At 33.2% G+C, this 19815-nt stretch overlaps 2 protein-coding genes across 3 annotated transcripts in view; both read right to left on the bottom strand.

Annotated features, from left to right (window-relative positions):
• Positions 1 to 410: 410 nt before the first annotated feature.
• Positions 411 to 19815, bottom strand: part of LOC113509552 (b(0,+)-type amino acid transporter 1-like) — a 40274-nt gene continuing 20869 nt past the window's right edge. Inside the window, exons 2-9 of one of the 2 annotated variants that reach the window (XM_052900519.1) lie at positions 17289 to 17534; positions 16903 to 17172; positions 9898 to 10023; positions 8198 to 8342; positions 5944 to 6171; positions 4134 to 4230; positions 3069 to 3390; positions 411 to 1968 (exon numbers count right to left, since the gene is read on the bottom strand). In XM_052900519.1, the coding sequence (XP_052756479.1) occupies positions 1901 to 1968; positions 3069 to 3390; positions 4134 to 4230; positions 5944 to 6171; positions 8198 to 8342; positions 9898 to 10023; positions 16903 to 17172; positions 17289 to 17529 (1497 nt within the window). In that variant the 5' untranslated portion in view covers positions 17530 to 17534 and the 3' untranslated portion in view covers positions 411 to 1900. Of the gene's footprint in view, positions 1969 to 3068; positions 3391 to 4133; positions 4231 to 5943; positions 6172 to 8197; positions 8343 to 9897; positions 10024 to 16902; positions 17173 to 17278; positions 17535 to 19815 lie in introns of those variants that run through there. The other variant, XM_052900520.1, reaches the window with a different exon arrangement.
• LOC113515093 (uncharacterized) lies at positions 11333 to 16673 on the bottom strand. The gene is made up of 4 exons (XM_026899272.3): positions 16499 to 16673; positions 16085 to 16414; positions 14034 to 14220; positions 11333 to 11688 (listed from the first exon to the last, which is right to left on the bottom strand). Exons 2-4 carry the CDS (start codon positions 16411 to 16413, stop codon positions 11542 to 11544), a joined length of 663 nt encoding a protein of 220 aa, XP_026755073.2. The 5' UTR covers position 16414; positions 16499 to 16673; the 3' UTR covers positions 11333 to 11541.

Below are 19815 nucleotides of genomic sequence, written 5' to 3'. Positions count from 1 at the left end.
CTTATAACGAAATGTGTGAGAGGAGGAGCACACCACTGTCTCTTGTACTCATTTGATTCGTTATAGATGTTTTTTTTTTTTATCATCGAGTCATTGAGTTTTGGTGCCCTTTATGGACATATACAACGGTGTCGGTTAGGATTGTTTCGCCAATCAGAGGATATAGTATAGATAAATTATATATTTTCAACCAAATTAGGACATTCTCAATTCGGTTGTGTTTTTTTGTTTGTTATCTCATAACTGTTAATTGTAAACCGATTTGGAAAGTTCTTTTTTATTTGAAAGGAGATACTTACAAATTCGTCTCGTAGAAATTTTATCAAAATTGGTTTAGTAGTTTAGTTTTTAAATGAAAATAACTGGTTTTGAGAAACATTATTATTGAAGTGCAATAAAATAAGAAAATGTATAGTAAAAATAACTTATAATTATTTCATCAATATTTACAAATGATATGACCTTAGAATATATACATATTCTTCATACAAATGCTTCGATAAAAGCGGGTCAACTTTTTAATATAACTGTGCGTGATAAGGTTCTTCTATTTTTAATTTCAGAGTTTCCTCTTGTAGGCGCAACTAATTCATGTTTTTTTTTCCAGTCAGCTCTATTCCGGGCCATATATTTGAGCTCTATATACGACATAACACCTAGTGTTTTCATCCGTATCATATAATTATTTTTCTTCCTTTGCCCTCTATTTTTTTTTTACCAGTGATAAGGTTACCAGGTTAGAAATTATTAATTTAAGATTTCTTATTATTTATTTATTGTTTAATTAGGATTAATTAATCCTTTACAATATTTGACTTTATTTACATGTATAATCATACTACTTATTTATTATTATTATATTTCAAAGAATGCAGTAGACAGAACTTCATAATAATAAACTACAGAAATTGGTATTTATGGATCCATGTATATTTCAAATATAGACGGATAATTTCACTAAAAGTAACGACCGCTTTGATAGTTTCTTTTAACCGATTTTTTAAAAAATGAATATCTTAGAATCTTTGTAGATTTAAAAAATGCATTGGTGTCAGATTAATGGAAGTGAATACCATTTTAATTTTATGCACCGGATCCATTTAAAGTGTACACGGATCCTCAGATATCGATTTTGTCGAATTGGTCAAATGGCGGTCATTTTGATTAATTCTGAGACGCGATTTATATTTGAAGTGTATAGGTATTCTAAGATATTGGTTTTGAAAGCATTCGATAAAATAATAAAAATGACGGCCATTTTAATTAATTCTGATACCAAATCTATATTTGATATATATAGGAATCCTCCGAAATCTATTTTGAATCCAATCTGTCAAATAACAAAGCACAATTTTTTAAATAATAAAAAGTTAATGTGGATATGAATAATAATGAATAGTCTACATAATACTCAATAATATCTCTATGTACATACCTACATATATATATTATACTTATATTATGTTAGAAAATAGTATATACATAAGAATTATAATTAAAAATAATTCAATTCATATTGAAAATAATCTACCTCTTTTCGGGATTATAAATTCAATTATGGAGAATTTTTTTCAGATACTTGCAACACTAAAATATGGCGCGAATTCTTTTGAATGAAATGTGAATATTTATAATAGTATGTATGTTTAAAATTGGAGATACTTGCCTATGATAATTAATTCTATTTTTGTTTAACAAATTTTTGCACTTTTTTAATGCGAAAATACTCTATTTATTAAATAATTAAATATAAATACGTCATGTACGTAAGTATATAGAACACTAATAAAAAAAAGAGCTAATTTGACAATTAGCTGACAAAAAGTTGACCCGTTTTTAAGACTTGACATTCTGTCTATATAATCTAAGCTATGGATATGTCATGCAATATTAAATTAGATCAGTCTTGACGATTGCCGCTTGGCGGGACGCTCTCGAATAGTACTTGTGTAACAAATGTGAACTTGCCTGAAAGAAAAAAAAATCTGTTTACTTGTTCTATTTTTATGTCCTTCGTCTATGATTAAGAATTACCTAATAACACTTTTCAAACCATAGAGGCGTACCTACATGTAAAACCTTTTAGGCCAAAAATTGAGTAATTTTTATTGTTTATGAGTAAAACTGAAAACAAGTAAGTTTGTAAATAGTTGTAAATTTTTTGCACAGAATGCATGAATATATTAAAGAAACTAGTAATTGTGCATTTATGTTCAAAAACAATTTTGTATGCCAAATTTGTTAAGCCGTTAAGGGGGCAATAATAATTAAACAATTTCACATTTATAATATGAGTAAGATTTACCAGTCAACAAAATTGTAATACCCCTCTAGATAAGTGCCAAACGAATCTATCAATGAAATCTTTATTGCTAGCGAGTCCGTGAGATAGAATGAGATGGTGGCATGCGCTGTCTTGGTCTTTCTTGTGCGAGTGTTAATTGAAAGGAATTTATCATTAGATTCGATTGTCATTTGTGTAATAGTAATATACAGGTGGAAGGGACAGGTTGGCTAAAACGAAAATAGCTGATTCAGATGAATAGTCTGAATTATATGGCAGATTTTTTTTTTATACAACAGAATGGCAAACAAGCTGACGGCCCACCTGATGGAAAGCGGTAACCGTCGCCTATAGACATGATCAGTATCATGGACATAACAGAGTATACTCTTTCGCACATGATACCCCCCCCCCCCCCCCCCCCCCGGGTTGCCATTCCTGAGGACTTAGGTGTTATTCCTCTGTACCCAGTAAATTCACGCCATATCCCTTCAAACCGAAACACAGCCATGCAAACACAACTGCTTCACGGTTGAAACACGAATGGGACAGAGGTACCCAAGCAATCGACTTATGTACAAAGTTTCCCTCTGGTAAGTAAGTCTCCCTCTCCCTTTTCTCATCGGAAGTACACCATAGCCATATAAGTAACGACTCTTTGTTTGTATTTGAAATTTTACGACGTGGTCAACGGCGCTTCTTCGTAGGTAGTTCTCGTAAGTTTTTCAGTTTTTGCCAACCTGTCGCTTACAAAAAAAGTAATGTAAATAAAATTTATACTCACTTAAAATATATGTAGGCGTTTTCTTATAATACACAAATATTGTGTATACAAATATTCCTATTACCATTAATCCGACTGCTATTAAATATTTAATTGACGGGTCGTGCACAATTGGGAACACTGACAGGAATATTGCTAATAGCAACACAAAGCAGGGCACCGCAGTCGGCACTTTGTAGGGCCGGTGCTTGTGCGCTTGTGTCTTTCTTAGGACCAGTAGTGCCACCATGCCAAGCCCATAGAAAAACCACAGGAACCAACTAGCAAATTCTATAAGGGTTCGAATGTTGCCAACTAAAATGAATATGGATGTTAGGATTGCCTGAAACAAAAAAAAAGTTAATTAAAAATATCTATATATTAATAACTCTTTGCCCGTTATTTCGTACGAGTGGAGTTCAGTATTGAAGTTAGAAAACCACTACTAGACAGAGTATCAAGTTAAAATATGAACCAGATTTTAAGTTAGACCTTCAGGAAAACTGCATCTAATTTGGCGCATAAATTTTACGGAACAAACACATAAACAGACAAAATTAAAAAAAAAAAATTAAGAATATCTAAGAGTCTTATGAGTTTTTTTTCAATATGTCTCAAGTACGTAGATCCATTAGTATTTTATTATATTAGAAAGGTTAAGAAGAGAAATACTATACATCTATGATAAATACATATTTGTTGAAAATATCATATTTGAAATGTGGTGCTGGAGAAGGATGGAGAAAATGAGCTGGAGGGATCGAATTAGCAATGAGGAGCTCCTGCTTAGGGTTAAGGAAAAAAAGACAAATTATTAGAACTAATGAGGACAGAAGGGGAAAAATGTTGGGACACTTGATACGACACGACGAACTTATGAACATTATAATAGAAGGTAAGATATAAAGAAGGGAAAAGGGAGACCAAGACATAGTTACATCAGGCAGATCAAGGAAGGAGTTGTTGTCGTGTCGTATCAAAAGGTGAAGAGACTCGCTGAAAATCGTAGTGAGTGGCAAGAGCTCCACCGACAAGAGCGCAGCTCTTAAATAGGATAGATAGATTATTTAGCGTTTTATTATTTACCTGAAAGGCGACCGCTGGCGCCGGTGTTAGTCGCTTTATATTTACATAGGAAAATACTTCTAACATGTGACCGCCCCGTGCAGCTGTGTAGCACACTCTGGGAATAAAATGAAATAAATATTATAAACAATTTAGTTAATTTTATTTAGTTTATTGTATTTTTTTTTATACAACTTAGAATGGCAAACAAGCTGACGGCCCACCTGATGGAAAGTGGCAACCGTCGCCTATAGACATGAGCAGTACCATGGACATAACAGAGTATACTGTTTCGCCCATGATACCCCCCCCATGCGTTGTCATTCCTGAGGACTCAGGTGTTATTTCTCTGTACCCAGTAAATTCACGCCATATCCCACCCTTCAAACCGAAACACAGCCATGCAAACACAACTGCTTCACGGTTGAAACATGAATAGAACAGAGGTACCCAAGCAATCGACTTTTGTACAGTCTCCCTCTGGTAAATATATAAACAATTTATATATAAGAAACACTTAAATGCTTTTGTTTTTCTGCAAATACGTATAAATATTACACAGTACCGCCTGTCAAGTGTGGCAACTACCGGCAAATCCCTTATTGGGAAGGCTTTTTTTTATGGTTTACGGTACAGTATTTAAGGCATCCCGTCCTCGTTATTGGATATGGGTGACGGAATGCCTATACAAGAGGGTACATGGTGGGCGCAGTTTAGACGCAATATTTGAGGAGCATTAGGAAGGTACTACGGCCGGATACTGCAACAAAAAAATAGTATGTGGTCGGCCCCCGAACTGGCGACCTCTGCTGTCTACCGGTCTCCAGTTCGAGGGACGACCGATCACCGGCCGTAAAAGATGGCGCAGGGCGTCTATGAAAACACACCAATCATATAGTTGCTGTGTAAAAATGATTGAAAACGGCTTATAGAGAGCGGCGTATTGGGAAGGCCTATTGATATGATGTACCCAGTACAGTTAGTACAAAGAGAACACTCATACCGTTAACGAGACAAATAGAAATACATATATTTTATTATGAATACAAATGTACTCTATTCATGAGTAAAATATATGTATGCATTTCACATAAGATAAAATCGACGATCGTCGGAAATTGAGGCGTTTCTTTTTTATGACATAAAAATGGAATCGTAACCATCTTGAACTATTGGCTTACACTGGAGGGGGATCAGTGGATGATGTTAAATGAGGACGAAGTCTGGTCAATTGGCTTATCGTGACAAATCCCACAAGAAATAACCACGACAATTTTTGCGGTGAACCTCGTGAAGGTCGACCTGATATATTTATTTACACTTTATTGCACCATTTATAAAATAGCAAATATATTTAACTGTAATAAGAAATGATACAAAAGGCGGCCTTATTAGGCGGCAAATAACCTTTGGGTAGAGAACATTGAGAAAAGAAAGAAAAACAGATATAGTGTAATATAATCCTAGCAATGGAGCTTTAGACCCATTACTAATAATTTTCTCCGAGGCATTGGGTTAAACCGAGACACAACAAAAATGGAGTAAAAGGATTGTTAGTAATACAGATTACCAGTCATATTGCTAGCAATATACCAAGTCAGGTCGACCTCCACATGGTGCCCTCTGGCAACTATTGTGCTGAAGTCCAGGCATATTTATCACGATGGGCTAACTGACCTGCCTTTTCATTCTCACCTATCATCCCTTAATGGTGCCACGCCAGCGTATACCGGTAGCACAGGCGAGGTTACCATTTCATTATCATCCAGTAAAAAAAAAAACTAAGGTTATTTATAATTAAAAAATTAAAAATATCTATGGTCTTCCTCACCTGGTGATACCGAACTGTACGCTCATAGCGCACCCGAAGGTGGCGATTGCGACGCCGAGCGGTATGAGGAAGCTGGCCGGTCCTAGCACCCGCGCGCCGAACGCAACCGCCACCGCCGGCACCGAGATCATCTCCGCGTAGCTCAGCACCGTCATGTAGGCGACGTTCATGCAGACATACAGAGCGGTGATCAGCGGCACCGCGATCGATATGCTCAGTGGAACGTTCCTGCAACAACGACACACTTTATTCATAATAAAAAAAAAAAACAATTAATAATAATAATAAAATAGATAGATAGATACTCTTTATTGTTTCCTCCTGTTAGTGTTCTAGCTGTATTTTGCTTTATATTAAATTTTTTAAAATTTATAAAATAAAAGACATGTTGACAGCTTGAAAAAGAATGTTTTTTTTTTATTTTTTATTAAATTCAAATTATTCTTTTTTTTTATACAACTTAGAATCGCAAACAAGCTGACGGGCCACCTGATAGAAAGTGGTAACCGTCGCCTATAGACATGAGCAGTACCATGGACATAACAAAGTATACTGTTTCGCCCATGATACCTCCCATGCGTTGCCGTTCCTGAGGACTCAAGTGTTATTCCTCTGTAAGTAAGTAACAAAAGAGTTTTCATGTGTAAACACCTCCAAAAGATTATAATAGTAAACTTATTATAAATATAAACAATTACAAGAAATAATTACAATAAAATAAGTTAATTAATCGCTTATAATTTATCAATTGACTTTAAATAGAAGGGAGTTCTTAATTTGGTTGTATTTTGTTTTATGTTTGTTACCTCATAACTTTGTCAGTTGGAAACCGATTTTAACGATTCATTTTTTTTATCTGAAAGGGTAAACTTACATACTGGTACTAATAGGAATTTTATTCAAATCGTTTAAGTAGTTTAGCTTTTAAATCAAAATAATGAATTTTGTCACAATTATCTCACTAGAGGGAGACTTTGTACAAAAGTCGTTTGCTTGGCTACCTCTGTACCATTCGTGTTTCAACCGTAAAACAGTTGTGTTTACATGGCTGTGTTTCAGTTTGATGGGTGGGATATGGCGTGAATTTACTGGGTACAGAGGAATAACACCTGAGTCCTCAGGAATGGCAACGCATGGGGGGTATCAAGAACGAAACAGTATACTCTGTTATGTCCATGGCACTGCTCATGTCTATAGGCGATGGTTACCACCTTTCTTTCATCTTTCAATCAGGTGGGTCGTCAGCTTGTTTGCCATTCTAAGTTGTATAAAAAAATTGAAGTTGCATATATTTTTATGGGACACAATCTTTTTGTTAACCAGGTCTGGCAATGTGACTTATCTACATTTTTCAAAACATAGCTACTTACTAGCATTATACGGTAAAAATAAAATTAATATATGGAAATTCTAAAAATTGAAATAGTTGCATTTAGATTGGTATATATTTTATTTTTATTTTAATGCAACAAGTTCTTTGCTTGTTAGCTCGTACGGGTATATTTTAGAAATAGACAGGTAGTTTTATTAAGACGCCTCATATCAATTGTTCTTAAGGTGGTTGGTCACTAAACAAAATTGGATACGAAATATTAGATGACGTTAGAGTCAAAACGTGTGGTTTTTTGTTAATTATATTGTAATTAAAGTTGATTAGAGGAAAAATTTCTTAATTGGTTGTTGTTGTATTAAGTTTTATTTGTTCTTTACCGACATAGTAATTATCTATCACAATTTTTATCTTTATTCCCTTATGTTGTAGGTACATTTTTGTAAAAAAATCATACTAGCAAGACACATTGCGATTAGATGGATTATAATTTAATTAGGAAAAGATCACGTATTATCTGTGACTTCATAATAATATTTAATAATAAAAACCACTCGTCAATTTAGAAGTTTTAGACGGAGACTTTGTACAAAAGTCGTTTGTTTGGGTACCTCTGTCCCATTTGTGTTTCAACCGTGAAGCAGTTATGTTTGCATGGCTGTGTTTCGGTTAGAAGGGTGGGATATGGAGTGAATTTACAGGGTACAGAGGAATAAAATCTGAGTTCTCAGGAATGGCAACGCATGGAGGGTATCGTGGGCGAAACAGTATACTCTGTTATGTCCATGGTACTGCTCATGTCTATAGGCGACGGATACCACTTTCCATCAGGTGGGCCATTAGCTTGCTCGCCATTCTCAGTTGAATAAAAAAGTTTCTCCATGTTCAGTGGTGATCTAATTAAATGATGATGACTCAACTAACACGGAAGGGTTGATGATCTCCTCGGTGACGACTGTCACGCTGTTCCAGCCATCGTACGCCCACAGCCCCGAGTAGAGGGCCAGAGCAATGCCGCCCGGGCTCGTCGTGCTGCCTTCGAAGCCTTTCTTCAAGTTCTCTGTGTTACCTGAGAGCGTAATTTATCATTTATGTCAGGGGTCATCCTTTTGGGCGTGTAAGGGTCAAAGGGTGTAAGGGTCAAGGTGGCAAAGTGAAGTAAAAGCGGGCCGCAATTGTCCATAATTTCAATAATCGATCCCTATATAGTTGGCAATAAAAATATAAAAACGTTTGAAAAATAAAAAATAAAATATAATAAATTACACGAGAATTTCAAAGAAGAAATTGTATTTATTAAGTATTCAGTAATCATTGCCTTCAATATCTGAACTGGGGGGGGGGGGGGGAAGGTATTGTTAGCAATGGAGACTGAGAATCCCATTGCTAGCAATATACCCAACCGGGTCGACCTCCTCGCGTTTCCGCCTGGAAACTATCATGATTAATTCCAGATGAATTCATCATGATGGGCTAACTGGCCTGTTTTCATTCTCATCTATCACCCTTCACTGGTGCTCCGCCAGCGTATCCCGTTAGCGCAGGCGGGGTTACCATACTATTTTCATCTAATAAAAAAAAAAAATATCTGAACTGTAACAACATGGACTTTAATTATTTTATATATTGGTTAACCCAACTTTATGGACATTCATCATTATACACGGTTTCTTTCATACGTGCACTTATATTACATGCATACACCCACTCTAACTTGCCTACCTCGCTTTGGAATTATATTTTCGTCTGCATAAATAAAATCCATTATTGGCTGTATTTATAAGAGACTTAGCATGTAAGTTGTGTTTTTAAGAGCTGTGGGAATTATATTTTCGTCTGCATAAATAAAATCCGTTATTGGCTATATTTATAAGAGACTTAGCATGTAAGTTGTGTTTTTAAGAGCTGTGGGAATTATATTTTCGTTTGCATAAATAAAATCCGTTATTGGCTATATTTATAAGAGACTTAGCATGTAAGTTGTGTTTTTAAGAGCTGTGGGAATTATATTTTCGTCTGCATAAATAAAATCCGTTACTGGCTATATTTATAAGAGACTTAGCATGTAAGTTGTGTTTTTAAGAGCTGTGGGAATTATATTTTCGTTTGCATAAATAAAATCCGTTATTGGCTATATTTATAAGAGACTTAGCATGTAAGTTGTGTTTTTAAGAGCTGTGGGAATTATATTTTCGTCTGCATAAATAAAATCCATTACTGGCTATATTTATAAGAGACTTAGCATGTAAGTTGTGTTTTTAAGAGCTGTGGGAATTATATTTTCGTTTGCATAAATAAAATCCGTTATTGGCTATATTTATAAGAGACTTAGCATGTAAGTTGTGTTTTTAAGAGCTGTGGGAATTATATTTTCGTCTGCATAAATAAAATCCGTTACTGGCTATATTTATAAGAGACTTAGCATGTAAGTTGTGTTTTTAAGAGCTGTGGGAATTATATTTTCGTTTGCATAAATAAAATCCGTTATTGGCTATATTTATAAGAGACTTAGCATGTAAGTTGTGTTTTTAAGAGCAGTGGAAACAAAAGTCTGTGAAGAAAGCGATAGAGGGATGTTAGGCGAGAAATCAGTTATACCAATACGTTTATCGTGCTAAACTTACCTCTAGCGATCTCGTATAATCCTCCCCCGATAACGACGAGACACGCGAATACTTTACACACGCCAAACACATTCTGTACTCTAACGAACAGCTTCACGCTCGTTATATTTATGTATGTCATTATAACTGGAATAGAAAAGCACACACATACATAATTATGAAAAGGGAATATAATACATTTATAAAAAAAAAAGTTAGTATTTTATCCCAAACCCTCCCAGTAATAGGTTTAGGTGATGCTTAAAAAGTTGTTATAATAAAAATAAAATATACAACTTTGAATGGCAAACAAGCATTGGGGGGAAAGGGATTGTTAGTAATGGAGACCGAGAATCCCATTGCTAGCAATATACCCAACCGGGTCGACCTCCTCGCGGTTTCCCCTGGAAACTGTCATGGTTAATTCCTGATGAATTCATCATGATGGGCTAACTGGCCTAATTTCATTCTCATCTAACGGCTAACGTATCTGCTTTCATCGTCACCTATCACCCTTCACTGGTGCTCCGCCAGCGTATCCCGTTAATGCAGGCGGGGTTACCATACCATTTTCACCCATCAAAAAAAAAAAAAAAACATTATATAAATATGAATAAACAACAATAATAAACCCTTAGTATATTTTATTATTGAAATAACAATGCATGAATTGACAATTAGTTGGAATAAACAGGTCGTTGTGTTAATTATGTATAACAATATCATAATTATATCAGCTCTTAATTGTCCATTGTTGAACATAGGTGTTCCCCATAGATTGCCATAAGGAACAGTTCCGGGCCACCTGCACAACACTATACTATAATAATATATTTTATTTCTAAAAATAAAAAAAAAAACCAATAATAAATGAGAATAAAAAGATTTGAATAAATGAGTAAACTTTATTTGCATATAAAATATAAGAAATAAGCAAGACAATTATAACGATACAATCTTTTCAAGACAACTTTAAGGTAATGGACTAATTGTTGTACAAGAAGGTATGATAGTACTGTATAATTAAAAAAATTTAACAGCGTTGTTTAATAAGATAATCTATATAAATATGTAACGTAATATTTTTTTTAATCTACCACCGAAGTTTTTTGGAGACAGGTTAAAGATCATTGGAAACAAATATATATATATATATATATATATATATATATATATATATATATATTTGCGTTACGTAATTTTTGGTGTAGACAGGTAAATGCCAAAGGACTATGGCATTAGACATACCTTTTGCTTCAGCCACTTTTTCAATTTCTCACACATCTTAATGTCGATTTTTAAATACATATGGTTTTCCCGTCACCATTCAGTCATTAACTTCCATTAAAAGGACATTATTAGCCTACTATTAACATATTAAACTGTCGATAAGTGGTAAATTTTTAACTGGGTTATTAGAGGTTGATTCTTAATTAACAAAGAAATAAAAGTAAAATTAAACTTTGGAAAGATTTATTAAAACATAATTAATATTCATTCATGTTTCTTTCACAGACTTTTGTATTCGATTATACAAAAATATTTGATTACAATTCTTTATAAACGTCGTATTTTTTTTAAAGGCAATATTAAGAAATCTTCAGGTTATTGTCACAGTCTTATTTTGGTTATTTATTTTTATACTATAAATATTTTATATATATATCAATATGCAATTTTAACTTCAGTATTATTGTACGGGTTTGTTGATACAAGATTAATGTCCTTCAATAACTCGATTATTTTATAGTTCTCTGCCGTTATTGGAATATAGCTGTTAGAGTTTTCCTTTAGTTTTTCTGACATCAGTTCCTGGAAGAAAGTTATTTATATGTTTAATACATATATAGGAAGTCTATAGTTATAGTAATTTAAAAGGTAAATATATGAAATAAGAAACAATTATAAATTGCCGCAGGTAGCTTATTAAAATATTATTTTGTACTGTGGATATTCTTATATACAAGTGAGTTATAGAATAGAATAAAAATAATCTTAAGACTTGTTTGCGAGCTCTTTTAAATCGTTACTTTTATATTACTGTACAGCTGGGTTTGGGATGTTATTTGTTGAGAAGTATCTGTAAGAAACTCTACAGTTACTCTTTTCAAATTATTACGTACAAGATAATTTTAGATTTGTATGGGTACTGTGATTATAATGAAAATTCAGTTCTATTTATATGTATTACTAGCGGCAGGTCCCGGCGTCGCACGGGTGGACATTTTTACATTTTAAAAAGTGGCCATTAAGGCTGCACACGCGACGGAAGCTTAAAAATGGAGTAACTTCTCCCGTTTTCCAAACATTTCCCTTCATTGCTCTGCTCCTATTGATCGTAGCGTGATGAAAAGTATACTATAACCTGCCCAGGAGTATGAAGAATAGTTGTACCAAGTTTCGTTAAAATCCGTCGAGTAGTTTTTGTTTCTATATAAACATACAGACAGATAGACAAAAATTTTACTGATTGCATTTTTGGCATCAGTATCGATGACTAATCACCCCGCTGATAGTTATTTTGGAAATATATTTCATGTACAGAATTGACTTCTCTACAGATTTATTATAAGTATAGATTAAATGGAAAATAACCAACTCGCAGACCAGTCCCTACAAGCAGCACCCATTCACGAGTATGGTGGATGAGTTAAACATCATTGCAATCAACCATATTTTAGTAGTAGCTTAACGACCCGGCCCACCACACTGTCGTCACCAGGACCTTATAGTGAGCACGACTAGCTTAGCTTATGTTTTTGTTAGGCAGTAATTTCCACTATACAGTATTTTCTACATTTCAAATCAAAAAACAGTATGCAAGTACAGCTGCTTCACAGTATTTATTTATGTATTTATAGGATTACCAACATAAGATACAGCTACACATTTCAATACAATACACTAGTAGAATAGATCTTACTGTTCTTACATTTATAGGCAACCACAGCATGCCTTGTGTTTGATAAACATTAAAATATAATTAAAATATTAAATGTCATTATATGAGTAAAGATATTAACAATATGAATAATAATATAATATAAATAATGGAAATTGCATTTAAATTATTATAAATTATAAACAAATATAATGTAATGGGGAGGTACATCAACAGTAGATAGTTAAGTGATGGTACCTACTCATAAAAATTACTTTTGTCTGACTGAAAATAAGGCTTTACTCAGTTGGCAAAATCAAATCAAATCATATTTAATCACTTGCTACATGGTACAATAAAAGTTACATATACAGGTACATAACATACAGCACCCTGCAGAGGTATGCAAATGTTAAACTGTATTTAGTTTCTACATTATATTACAATTATAAAGTCCAAACTTCAAACAAAATTCTTTATTTCAAATTATCATATAAAACTATGGTTTATATTTTAAGTAATTTTTAATACATTACATTTTGATACTTTTAATACTTAATACATTACAATGCTTGACTGTGGTCTAAAGATGCCAATATGAGTATTAAACACTAAAAATTTTATAATTAATGCTTGGTTCTTTTAAACCATTGTCACTTGCTTCATGCTTCAGGTAGAAAGTCAAGTTATAGTTTAGTAAACCACTTTAGAGGCTTTAATGTGTAATAAAAGTGCCTTAGAATCTCTTGACAGTGGGCAACAATGATTAAAGATTGAGTCCCACAAAGAAAGCCAACTTCAATGTGACAAAACCAGTTATTTTGTTCTGAATCTAATCAACTGAGTCAATTTTGATAAAGTTTATATGGGACCAATCTGTAAGTGCACCCTTTCCGATAAGAAAAAGAATTTTCCAAATCAGAGGGCCTACCATGAAATGTTTCCCGAAATTTCGGAGCCAAACGAAACAGAAATTTGATGTTAAAATTACATAATACATGCCAGTTGGAAATATTAAAAAAGTTAAAAAAATTTTCCTTTAGACTTTTATGATAGGATGTATGACGAAAAAAATTATAATTAAACTTGATTTATTGGTCCTATTTTGGTATAAACAAAAACACAAAATTGAGTCCGAAATTTCGGAATTTCATTTCATGGTAGACCCGCAGTTTAGAACTGACAGAGTTATTAGGTAACAAATATAAAAAAATATATGCAAATTGAGAATCTCCTTCTTTTTTAAGTTGGTTGACTTTTTTTATAAGTTACTTACTGCCATAACTTCCAGCATAATTTCTGCATGATTCGGGAACAGAGACCGCACCAGTCCATGGATTTCACTTTTCATAATTAGAAACTTCTCTTTGGCCTTTTGTAAATGTTCTGGACATAGCTCCTGATTTTTCTGTGCACTGGAATGTGACCTCGCTTCCTGTGTTGTTTTTATCAGTTCACTCAATCTGTAATTCATTGTACAATATAGTCTATTTATTATTTTTATTTCTATACTTTTTTTTTTTATTATGTGATGTTGTTAAGTAAATAGGTATTGTGCAATATATGAATGGAAATAACAGTCAATTGTTGTAATAAAATATAATTGTTATTAATTTTATTTTAATGATTTGATTGTCTATTAAATGTCAGAATAATATGTTAAACACATTGTATAAGGCATTAGCTTAAAAAAATCCACTGATGGAATACAAATGAGTAAAAAAATGGTCATTAATATAAGGAAACTACTTCTCATTAGATGAAAAAGTGTGATCTCAAATGTATTTTTTTTTTATACAACTTAGAATGGAAACAAGCTGACGGCACACCTGATGGAAAGTGGTAACCGTAGCCTATAGACAAGAGCAGTACCATGGACATAACAGAGTATACTGTTTCGCCTATGATACCCCCCATGTGTTGCCATTCCTGAGGACTCAGGTGTTATTCCTCTGTACCCAGTAAATTCACGCCATATCCCACCCTTCAAACCGAAACACAGCCATGCAAACATAAGTGCTTCACGGTTGAAACACGAATGGGACAGAGGTACCCAAGCAATCGACTTTTGTACAAAGTCTCCCTCTGGTAAAGATTATCTGGTATTGTGGAGATATTAAGTAATGGATTGTTAGCAATTAATTTATTGATATACAATATTTGAATCAGGACCATATTTATTAATACATATATGAATATTTAATTTCAAAGTTCAATAACACATAATTCTTTTTGTTTATTTCTCCTTACTTTTATACTTCAACTTACTGGTTGCTCTGAGTCATAGATTGTTTCATTTGCTCTTCTAATACAGTTGTTTGTTATAGTGATATTTATGTATTTATTTATGAATCTATATATTTATTTAATATATTATATGTATGTTTATATTAGTTTAATTGTAAGTTTATAATATATGAATATATTAATGTTTATATTCCTTCAATTCAATAATGCATCGCCTACTTATTTCTCTGTTTGCCCAATGGTTGACTGGTAGAGAACACCGGCCGGTTTTAAATCTGCCATATGTACATACTTTCACTTTAAAGATTAAATAAATTAAATAATGGAAAATTGTATATATATGTGTATATATGTATGTATATATATATATATATATATATATATATATATATATATATATATATATATATATATATATATATATATATATATATATATATATATATATATATCAGGCCACTTTTACATGATCACTCTTGGAAACCATCATACTTAATTCCTGGAGAATTCATCATAGTGGTCTAACAGCCCTGACTTCATCCTCATTTCTCATCACTTACTAGCATAGTATAGTATAAACTATTTTGTGTTGATTTATGTTACATTAAATATCAGCAAATAAACAGAGATAACACTATGCCAATAGACTAAACAAAATAGATTCATCAATTTACTTTTTTTTATTACTCTTTACTGATTAATTGCATTGTATGTGGATATAATATTTTATATTTATTATTTTATACAAATATTTGTGTACGTTGAATGTAAGTATCTTTGAATATTATAAGTTAATAGTTAATTTGTTAATAATGAATGAAAAACCACAACTACTCTGTTTCTTATTTTTGTTTACTCCATTCAGTACACAATATAAAGAACCGCTGATAATTAATGTTCCATTCCACTCAGCGTTAGCTAGAAGAGAACACTTAAAGAGTTAAACTCGGTTGTTGTACATCTTTGATCAAAATAATTTGTATTAATATAATCTTTGTGTGCTAAAATTATAAATAAAATGTATGTTATTTTTTTTATTAATTGTAGAGACAAAGTGTGTTGACATAAATTTATAAATACCTGATAATCTCTGTATCCACATCATGAATAAGACCTTTCGTATAAGCTGTTAACTCTTCAACTTCACTGGTTTTCTGTGTCATTTCGCATAGAAATTGTGCAGTGAGTAAATTGTCGTCTGTTACTAGAGGAGTAATGGAATTTTCAATGTCCGTGCGGAGTCCTTCGACATAACACAACGACTTTTCATGCACATTATCTGGGTTTATTAGATGACTGTTTAAAGGTAAATTCTCTATAATATTGCAAGTGTCAAGACATTTGGATTGCAGTGCTTTTACTTTCCGTTTAAGTTCTTCCTGAGTTTCTTTATTGTAGTTGTTAGACATACTGTAAAATTAAATAGACGAAATGAAATATAAACTATGATATTTTGTATTAAATAAAGTCAAAATTATTATACTATTTACTTGCCTTGTTGTTCGAAGTAGTTTTTAATGCACTGTCTCCAATAATTATATTATTAAATATGAAAATCTTTTTTTTAAGTTAAAAAACAATAAAAATTATAAGGAATAACGACGAAAAAACGTTTAAAAACAAAATTAACGCACGTCAAATTCGTTCACGAAAGAAATGTCAAATGGCTTGATGTTGACAGATGACTGCTGTCTGTTTGACAGCTGTAGTGTTGCCGTAAAAAAGATACTGCATATAATAAAATCGAATAACTCTTATTTCTTTAATTAATTAACTACGCATTTTTAGAAAATGTTCAAATATACGACATCGTCTTAGTTCCAATTTAATATATAGCCATAATTGTAGGTTGAAATTATTATTACGTGGTATAATATGGTATAATACTTTATACTTACGTAATGCTGTTAGTGACCCCAACTTGATTACCATGTGCTTATAATCTTCTTGTAAATTATGAGTGAATGGCTGTATTGCATATTCAGCAAACGTCATCACAATTATAGCCACTTCAGCTGGTCTGAGAATCACGACATAAATCCATGCACATATGAATGAGGGTAATGGACCCCAAAACTTATGTATTTTTCCGAAAGCTTCTTGAAAATATGAGTATTCTGCTCCTGACTTATTGACTACAGTTCCCAATTCGGCGAAGGATAATGCTCCTAAAAAATATTATATATATATTTTTACTATTAGTTTATTATATTTACATATAATATTTATGTATAATATTTATACAGGTATTAACGAAAGAGGTAAAAACCTTACCTACACCCACCTAATAAGGATATTATGCCTGATATCGTCCATATAATTAGACACAGTGCCACTGATCCTGAATGCTCTAATGCTGATGCTGGTGACACAAAGATTCCTGAGCCAATCATGACACCGAGAATTAGATTCACTGCTGAATACAGCCCCAATTCACGCTTTAATTTCACCGTGCTGCCACATGCACTCGCTGTTCCATTGGGTGCCTCACATTTTTCTAACATTGCCGCGTCCTGTGCAGCCATTTTAACTGGAACCAAAGATTAAATTCAATTTATTTTTTTCAATAACAATATTACATTGTGTCGAATATAATAAAATTTTAAGACTATACAAATGCAAAATCACTAATAATACAATAATTTTACAAATTAATAATGTCACATGCAAATAAGTTTATAACAATTAGTCTGAATTAATATAAATAACAATTACAATGAAAAATTAAGTAACTATATACATTGTAATAATTGATGATCATTGGTGATGTAGCAGTTTAACATACTACTTCACTATCCGATTGTCGCAGGTTCGATGCCCGCACCATACAAACATTTGTTATCAGCTGTTAACTATTGCTGAACATAGAATGGCAACGCATAGGGGGTATCATGGGTGAAACATTATACTTTGTTATGTCCATGGTACTGTTCATGTCTATAGGCGACGGTTACCACTTTCCATCAGGTGCGCCCTCAGCTTGTTTGCCACTCTAAGTTGTATAAAAAAAACATAGTCCACGCTTGACAGGCGGGTTGGCAAACGCAGTTAGGCTTTGGGGATGTTTTAAAAGGAACGCTGCTGCCCATCCTTCGACCATTAAGTATAAATATAATTTTATCACTTTTACTTTGCAAAATGTGTGAGTCAATAATATCATAAACTCACTAGTTCACAAATCAATTGGATTTATAGTAGCTGAGATATTACGTTGTAACATACGTACGGACAGACAAAGTCGTATAATAAAGCTTGTTTTACTTTATTTTGCTGTGAAAAAGAAGTATTGAGAACTTTGTCCTTTTTCAAAAATAATACCCAAACAATAATTAAAATAAAAAAATGGCCGTGTGGCTCCGGCGTAGAATAAGCCACCCCTTCCTTTCCCGTGGGTGTCGTAAAAGCCGACTAAGGGATGATAATGGAATAGGTAACTCCGCCTACGCTATCGGTATACACTGGCGGAGCCGACTAAGGGAGGGCGAGGGATGGGCAGCAGCGTCCCTCATTACACATCTCTGAAGCCTGACTGCGGTTGCCAATCCGCCTGCCAAACGCGGCAACTACTGGCTAATGTTCAGCAGTGGACAGTTAAAAGCTGGTATGGTGATGATGTTGATAATTTAAAATAAAGTTTAACAATTTATTTGCCACATTAATGATCAGAGATCAGATCCTACCATGAAATGTTTTCCGAAATTTCAGAGCTAAACGAAATAAAAATTTGATGTTAAAATTACATCATACATGCCGTTTGGAAATATTAAAAATGTTAAAATATTGTTCCTTTGGACTTTTATGATAGGATGTATGATAAAAGAAATGTTAAACTCCATTTATTGGTCCGATTTTGGTATAAACAAAAACACGAAATTGAGTCCGAAATTTCGGAATTTCATTTCATGGTAGACCCGCAGTTTATTCATTATGAGACTAAATTTTACCTACTACAGTTCTACGCATTCTTTACATATTATGGTGACATAATAAAGTAGTGGAATGGGACATAAATACCACATTACGATGTAAAAAAGATCGCTGCCTAATCGAGTTAACGGTGAATGAACTACGTCCTCTGTAAGTCGGGACGCTTCAAAGGACAAGGTTAAATTAGTAGGAGGTCGTCCAAGAGCGATTTTGTTGAAATTGATAGCACCGTATATACTCGTACAGTGTTAACAATAGTAACGACTGATTAAATTAATACTGTAACTAAGTGGTAACACTTCATCCGCCTTCTCTCGGACGCTGTCTCTGCTCATATCAACTTTATTATGAAACTTGATATTTCTTATTCATTTATTATTATTTTCCAAATTATTAATTTATTTTACACTTTATTTTTTTTATTATACCACAACGGTGGCAAACAAGCATATAGCCTGTCTGATGGTAAACAGTCACTATAGCCTATGAACGGCTGCAGTACATGCGCATGCGCATGGCTGTCACATGCGCATTGCCGACTCTGAAGAAACCTTAATATACCCTTATTGAAGAACCTCGTACTGTAGTCTCTAGGGAAAACCTCGGCAGGGAGCTCATTCCACAGCCTGAGCGTTTGTGGGAGAAAATCTCTTTGGAACGGCACTGTACGTGATCATTTAGGTTTAAGCGTGTGAGGAAGGATTCTTATTAATGCACCAGTTAAAAAAGGAAATTAAAAAATACAGTAAACTCTATTGATACAAAAGATCACTTCATGATACCTACATAATTTTAGATTATGTTTCACAAAAGAAACGACTTCAATTGTCTAGGGGTGGGTAATGTATAGCTATGGGGGGGGGGATAGGGATTGTTAGTAATGG

This window comes from Galleria mellonella, unplaced genomic scaffold (genome assembly GCF_026898425.1).
Source record: "Galleria mellonella isolate WM207_F2 unplaced genomic scaffold, CSIRO_AGI_GalMel_v1 utg65, whole genome shotgun sequence".
Lineage (NCBI taxonomy): Eukaryota > Metazoa > Arthropoda > Insecta > Lepidoptera > Pyralidae > Galleria > Galleria mellonella.
Note: the sequence above shows the minus strand (reverse complement) of the source record. Positions and strands in the feature narration are given on the sequence as shown.

What these genes read in the sequence shown, in the direction of transcription:
- LOC113515093 (XM_026899272.3), bottom strand. Translation starts at nt 16,413, where the DNA reads ATGTCTAACAACTACAATAAAGAAACTCAGGAAGAACTTAAACGGAAA. An exon ending in GTGGATACAGAGATTATCAG is followed by an intron (nt 14,221 to 16,084) that starts GTATTTATAAAT and finishes AATGAATTACAG; the next exon opens with ATTGAGTGAACTGATAAAAA. An exon ending in TTATGCTGGAAGTTATGGCA is followed by an intron (nt 11,689 to 14,033) that starts GTAAGTAACTTA and finishes ACTTTCTTCCAG; the next exon opens with GAACTGATGTCAGAAAAACT.